The following is a 7,500-nucleotide window of genomic DNA, read 5'->3' as shown; positions in this document are numbered from 1 at the left end:
AGTATCATTAGAAAATACAATAATGTATGTTTATCTGTGTGTGCAGGTCCCTGTGTATATCTGTCGTGTGTGTGTGTGTGTGTGTGTGTGTGTGTGTGTGTGTGTGTGCATGCTTGCACGTGCGTGCGTGCGACGCGTGTCTGAGCACGCGTGCATTTGTTTGGTTATCTGTGTGGTTGTGTGAGAGAGAGAAAGAGAGACATTGGTTATGTGTGTTTTGTTATCTGTGAGAGAGAGAAAGAGAGACATTGGTTATGTGTGTTTTGTTATCTGTGAGAGAGAGAAAGAGAGACATTGGTTGTTTGGTTATCTGTGGGGTTGTGTGAGAGAGAGAAAGAGAGACATTGGTTGTGTGTTTGGTTATCTGTGTGGTTGTGTCTGAGAGAGAGAGAGAAAGAAAGAGAGACATTGGTTGTGTGTATTTGGTTATCTGTGTGGTTGTGTCTGAGAGAGAGAGAGAAAGAAAGAAAGAGAGACATTGGTTGTGTGTTTGGTTATCTGTGTGGTTGTGTCTGAGAGAGAGAGAGAAAGAAAGAAAGAGAGACATTGGTTGTGTGTTTGGTTATCTGTGTGGTTGTGTCTGAGAGAGAGAGAGAAAGAAAGAGAGACATTGGTTGTGTGTATTTGGTTATCTGTGTGGTTGTGTGTGTTTGGTTATGTGTGTGGTTGTGTGTGAGAGAGAGAGAGAAAGAGAGACATTGGTTGTGCACAGAAGTAAAACATTGTTTCCTATATTTCAGGGGTTTTCAAAGTGGGAGGCATTTCTCCCCAGGGGGGCTTCAAGCAGTTTCAGGGGAGGCTCAGTGAATGGAAGTGAAAACAATATGTTAGTTATCAAAAGGAGATCTCATACAATAGCCTAAATGTGTGTTATTTGGTTAAAGAGATAGTTCAGAGATTCAGAGTTTTGTGGAATGTTGTTTTTCCTTCTTTCCCAGAGTTAGAAACAAATAAATGCCTTAGGACACAATTTTTCTTATGTATTTGTGTAGTCCGAAGTATATCAAACAGGCTATTGAGCAAGGGGGGGCACTGTTTCCCAAGCTTTGTCTGGGGGTAGGCCCACAGTCTCAGACTTTGAAAAACCCTTCGCTATATTTGTTTGTTGGAGCCACTCTTACGCTAATTTAGAGACATTTTGTTCAGTTTTGTTTTGTAGGTTTTGTTTGTTCTTCCGAAAAGAACACCAACATTAGACAAAGTGTGCTGTGCTATATTTGTATATTGTATATATCCATATTTATAGGAAATAGGATGGAAATAATAATAGATTTCATATTTGTATATTCAAATGACTGGAGGGAAACCTATGTTAGATGAAATGGTGAGTGAATGTGTGTAATGCTTGTGTAATTTGCCATAAAGAAACTGTTAAAATATATACAGTAGTGCAGTACATCTGGGCTTGCAGTAAGGAGAGTACCGGTATGTCATATTATTTTATATGATTATTACCAATGCTAACTAACAGCTTGATCATTTGTTTTCAGGCAGGCATTAGACCAAGACACATTAAGCCAATCTCATACTGTGGCAATAACATATAGTTAAAAAACAAAACAAAAAACAAACAACAACAGCAACAAAATAACAAACAAATGAAAAGAGTTATTCCTGCAACTGTGGCCAGGTGGGCCATGTTATACAAAACATGTTTAGTGAAGTACAGTATAAAGCCCCAAACGCAGAGGGAGCATCAGACGCTCGCGTTTTGATGTCCACCCATTGAACGGCCGAACACGCACCAAGAGCGTTCTGACGCGCGCCAAACTGCCTTGATGCCCGTACTCCCCCCCCCCCCCCCCCTCTCTCTCTCTCTGCCCACTTTCATCTCCGTCTGTTTGACTATGCTCCTCAAACAAATCTCACGGCAGTTTAAATACAGCAAGCATGTAAATACGCTACACCATATCTGATCAAAGTCAGAATAATGTTCTAAACGCATCGGCTAGCAAAATATAGCCTATCCCTGGGTGTCATTATGAGATTAGATTGGTGAAAGTTTGGACAGAATGATTGCATAATTTTCCCCCACAGGGGGAACAGGTAGGCAGACAGGTAGGATGATCCAACAGCCTCTGAATGACAGGGGCTCAAAACTACGGTATAACAACAACAACCAAATACTGATGGTTCTGTCATTCTGTGGTGTATAGCCTACATTTCAGATCTGATGCTTGCAGTGCGTCAAGTTTTGCTCCTTGTGCGTTTCGGGCTTAAGAGGAAAGGAATGGTTCACACAGATTGAAGCAGAGTCTGAGTAGGAACCATGTAACCTCAAGGAGGGTGACTCCTTTAACACAGCCACATACACTCGGGCGCACACACACACACACACACACACACACACACACACACACACACACACACACACACACACACATATACTGTACACGCTGTTGTTGTTGTTGCACACACACACACATGCACACACACACACACACACACACACACACACACACACACACACATACTGTACACGCACACGCGTACATTGATATTACCATACTTAGACATTCCCTTGACCTACATTCATTCCCTAACCACTAACATTAACCTTAACGGTAACCACTAAATGCTTCAAAATACAGACAAAATGTTCTCACCTTGGACCATTTTCATCATCTCTCCATCACAGGAATAACAGTACAACACACACGCGCATGCACGTGTGCGCGCACACACACACACACACACACACACACACACACACACACACACACACACACCGTGTCAGGCCTAGTGAAGTGTGCAGTATGGACGATGAGAACAGAAAGCCATTATAAAGCAGCCATCCAGACGTCAGCAGGCAACGGGCTCTGACACTCAAATATGAACTTTGTCTAACTCCACATTAGCTGCACCTTGTTACTGTGTGTGTGTGTGTGTGTGTGTGTGTGTGTGTGTGTGTGTGTGTGTGTGTGTGTGTGTGGGTGTGTGTGTGGGTGTGTGTGGGTGTGTGTGTGTGTGTGTGTGTGTGTGTGTGTGTGTGTGTGTGTGGTGTGTGTGTGTGTGTGTGTGGTGTGTGTGTGTGTGTGTGTGTGTGTGTGTGAGAGAGAGAGAGAGAGAGAGAGAGAGAGAGAGAGAGAGAGAGAGAGAGAGAGAGAGATGGTGGAATAGTGAAAGTCTAGTTTATACAGTCCCTAGCCTGGATCCCAGCTCTCTGCTCATTAACCATGTGACTGTTTGAATTTCACGCTTGGTGAGAGTGGCAGTGGTTTCCTCCGAGGAGGCCGTTTGAGCTCGCAGGCATCCAACACTCTGACTGGACGGGCCAATCTTTGTGCTAGATGCAGTTAGCTGAACTGAACACGTGACCAAAGGAATCGTTTGTCACTTGATTCAAGAAACAGCTTATTCACACACACACACACACACACACACACACACACACACACACACACACACACACACACACACACACACACACACACACACACACACACACACAACACAGAGGGACCCTGTTGTTTTCTGGCCAATTACAGAGTGCAAGCTGAAAATGCTGCACTTACATTGATATTATACCTGTGGTTGATTAGCTGTGTGTGTGCGCGCGCGTGCGTAATGCAATAGTGAAGGTTAATACAGCCTAGATGACAATCGGGTACTGAGACGAAATACTTCCTATAATAAAGCGGACAGCCCATCTCTATTTCCTTAAATCGTTGCCGGTTTATCATAGATTTAGGATGTTTGAGTCAAAACAGAAGTAAATGCTTTAACATTTCTGAAGTCTACCACCCTAACAATGCTGTTGTTTGAGAGAAGCTGTAAAGCGTTTCTAACACCCTCTGTCTCTTCTCCTCCATACAGCTCCATGTTGCCATCAGCAAGACCTCAGCGAAGGTGGTGTTAGATTGTTCTGTGGTGGGAGAGAAAGCCATAAGTGCAGCTGGCAACATCACCATCGACGGCCTGGAGATCCTGGGACGCATGGTCAGATCCAGAGGCAAGCGGGACAACTCGGCTCCGGTCAGTATGAGTGTTTGTGTTCGTCACTGTAAAGTACACCCCAATAGAGTTGTGTGTTAAACCAATGGCACACAAAGCAAACATTCTCCAACAAACACAGACTAACAGAGATGTTTGTTTGGTGTGCTATGGCAGGCTGTCTGTCCTTGTTTGGAATTGTTTGGAGTTTGGTCAGATTCGACATGTTCAATCCTTGTTTGTCTGTGTTTGATGAAGTCCTCAACAAGTGTTAATCAACAGATTGTAATGATTGTTGAATGTGTGAGTAATTGCAATGATCGATCACGATCAGTAAGGAGTGTGTGTAAACCATTCTGGTCTGTACAATAGCACAACCATAAATCCCTAGAACCTATAAAAGCATTTCAGTGAGCTACTCAGTAGGAGTTCACTTTATTTATTGCAAGTGGAAGTGTAGAAATGCATTACATATTCTGCTTTAGCCATGCTCTACCCATTAACACATTCACTGCCAGCCGTTTTTTTTTTACTGTAGGTAGCTTCTGCCAAAGGGTTTTTTTGAGGATTCTGGCTCATCTTTCAAGACCCGAGGATTCTTTTCTGCTAAGATTTTGTGAACACAAAATATCTCAAAAGAACTAATAGAATGTGTGCTTTCTCTGTCTAAAAGAGTTAGTTTGTAGAGTTAGTAGTTATGTAGGCATTAGCACTTGAATACAGCATGGTTTCAGCGTCTGAAAATTTAAGCTGAGATAAATAGCTTTTTGTGAAATTCGATAGAACAGTCACTTTAACCATTCATTTTTGGCATCAGTAAGACGTCAGACATCTAAACAATAGTTTTGAACAGTAATTTCCTCCATAACAGCAGGAAACCCCCCTCTCCTTCAAACTCCTCCCTCCGTGTGTGTTCTTCTTGGCTGCAGCGGGCGTGTCACAAGCGAGTTTCTGCTGCTGCTGCTGCTGCTCCTGTCTGCTGGCGGCCGCTGGGCAAGTCTGGATGGGCTCGCTCGTTTCTTGGGGTTTCGGTTGAGAGCTTTGATGAAGCTTTTGCGATTCTGGTCTTATTTATGCTGCGTGTTTCAAAGTGTGTTGCACCCATAATCTATTATGCAAATTTGCAATCCCCCACCGCCAGCAACCAGCGCGAAAACGAAAGCGTTTTCGCCAATCCATTTTACAGTATGAGAATAGTTTCATCGCGCGTTCCCCTGCAGTTTTGGCTCGGCTTTTTCTAGTCTGGAGAGCACTGTCGCCACTTAGTGGGTCGGTGGAATGGGTTGTACACGTTCGGTGGCTCCCATATTTATATAGAAGATGTAAAAGGGTTAGATGCACATCCCACCGTCAAATTTTTTTTTCTTTTTTTTTTTGACGTATCAACTCGTCATTGGCAGTCAACCGTTGGATTTTTTTTGACGTATCAACTCGTCATTGGCAGTGAACGTGTTAAGCTGCACAGGTGCTCCAAAAACGTTTGGCAGATGCTGGCAGGAGAGGTGAGAGATCCAGACGCAGGCAGGAGAGAAGGTGAGAGTTCCAGACGCAGGCAGGAGAGAAGGTGAGAGTTCCAGAAGCAGGCAGGAGAGAAGGTGAGAGAGCCAGACGCAGGCAGGAGAGAAGGTGAGAGTTCCAGACGCAGGCAGGAGAGAAGGTGAGAGATCCAGACGCAGGCAGGAGAGAAGGTGAGAGAGCCTGGCGCAGGCAGGAGAGAAGGTGAGAGTTCCAGACGCAGGCAGGAGAGAAGGTGAGAGAGCCAGACGCAGGCAGGAGAGAAGGTGAGAGTTCCAGACGCAGGCAGGAGAGAAGGTGAGATATCCTGCAGAAGCAGGCAGGAGAGAAGGTGAGAGATCCAGACGCAGGCAGGAGAGAAGGTGAGAGATCCAGACGCAGGCAGGAGAGAAGGTGAGAGATCCAGACGCAGGCAGGAGAGAAGGTGAGAGAGCCTGACGCAGGCAGGAGAGAAGGTGAGAGTTCCAGACGCAGGCAGGAGAGAAGGTGAGAGTTCCAGACGCAGGCAGGAGAGAAGGTGAGAGATCCAGACGCAGGCAGGAGAGAAGGTGAGAGAGCCAGACGCAGGCAGGAGAGAAGGTGAGAGTTCCAGACGCAGGCAGGAGAGAAGGTGAGAGATCCAGACGCAGGCAGGAGAGAAGGTGAGAGAGCCTGACGCAGGCAGGAGAGAAGGTGAGAGTTCCAGACGCAGGCAGGAGAGAAGGTGAGAGTTCCAGACGCAGGCAGGAGAGAAGGTGAGAGATCCAGACGCAGGCAGGAGAGAAGGTGAGAGATCCAGACGCAGGCAGGAGAGAAGGTGAGAGTTCCAGATGCAGGCAGGAGAGAAGGTGAGAGTTCCAATCGCGATGGGTGGCCGCGTTAGGCCGTGCGAGGTCAGCTTTTTGTATGGAAAACCCCCACTGGTGATGCATCCCGTTGTCCCGAAGCAAGATTGTGTGGGTTAATGTTGCCATTACCAGCCTATCCTCGATCTATCCTCTCCTTCCGGTTTATGGTGGACATTCTTCTTCACTTGTTTTTGGACCTGGAAGTGCTGTAATATTTCACAAGATGCATAACAGTGCCCCCTATGTGTGCATTGGAGGATCACGCTATTCTTCCAGTTCCCCTCCCCCAGAACAGGCATCCCGACCGACCAGAGGAGGTGCTAGTGCAGCGACCAGGACACATACCCTTAATCCAGCTTCCCACCCGCAGACACGGCCAATTGTGCCTGTATGCAAGCCCGACCAAGGAAAGCAAAGTACATCAGCAACGACTGATGCCTTCAGATGCAGAAATAGTTTGCTTTAAGCTCTAAAGTGAGTGATGTTTCTCATGATTTCTCACTCTAAATTGGGAGTGCTGTGTGTACATTCATATGTGTGTACATTCATATGTGTGTACATTCATAGAGACCATTGAGTTATTTTCAGGTGATCGATCATATTCACACACTTCAGGTGATTTGAATTGATTGTACAACCACACATGTGCTCGCTGGTTAAATAAATTGGATAATAATGATATGGTTCCTCTTCTCTAGGTTTCAATTAATCACTGCAGTGTTTCTTAAACTCCGGTCAGTACCCAAAATGGATGACTGTAGGGTGACCTTGCTGTCAAAATTCAGAAATTTACAAAACATTTGGCTATAAGTCATGTTAATTCTCATGCTGCATTGTATAATCATATAGGACTTTATATATCATATACTGTAGGACATATAGGACTTACTTTCTTGCATGTTAGCCTTCTTGTGAAAGTTGACGGAGACACAGATCACGTATGATGAAGGTCCTTACTGGACTCAAACCCAGGACGTTGCAGTTACATGTGTGTGGCTTAGCCAAGTGAGCCACTAGCATGCCCCATATAATTCAAGTAAAACAAACATGACTATTCCACAGATAGCAAAGCAAAGCCCAGTATCTATCAGGGATTGATTTCTGATGCTCTCTGGTCCTTATGTGTCTATAACATACTCTGCTTTCCCCTATTTAAATGCACCCAGGATTCCTTTTAGGGGGGAAAACCCCATTATGATTATGTTACTGAAACAGTAGCAGGGAG

The 7,500-nt window shown here is 45.1% G+C and overlaps 1 protein-coding gene across 1 annotated transcript in view; it reads left to right on the top strand.

Moving 5' to 3' along the window:
- The window catches only part of col14a1a (collagen, type XIV, alpha 1a), a gene marked incomplete at both ends in the record, with an annotated part of 230,950 nt that overhangs the window by 160,868 nt on the left and 62,582 nt on the right, over nt 1-7,500 (top strand). Inside the window, one exon of the mRNA XM_083636760.1 lies at nt 3,817-3,975. Within this exon, the coding sequence (XP_083492886.1) occupies nt 3,817-3,975 (159 nt within the window). The remainder of the gene's footprint in view (nt 1-3,816; nt 3,976-7,500) is intronic.

Source organism: Poromitra crassiceps, assembly GCF_964638095.1.
Source record: "Poromitra crassiceps genome assembly, chromosome: 1".
In the NCBI taxonomy this organism is placed as follows: Eukaryota; Metazoa; Chordata; class Actinopteri; order Beryciformes; family Melamphaidae; genus Poromitra; species Poromitra crassiceps.
Note: the sequence above shows the minus strand (reverse complement) of the source record. Positions and strands in the feature narration are given on the sequence as shown.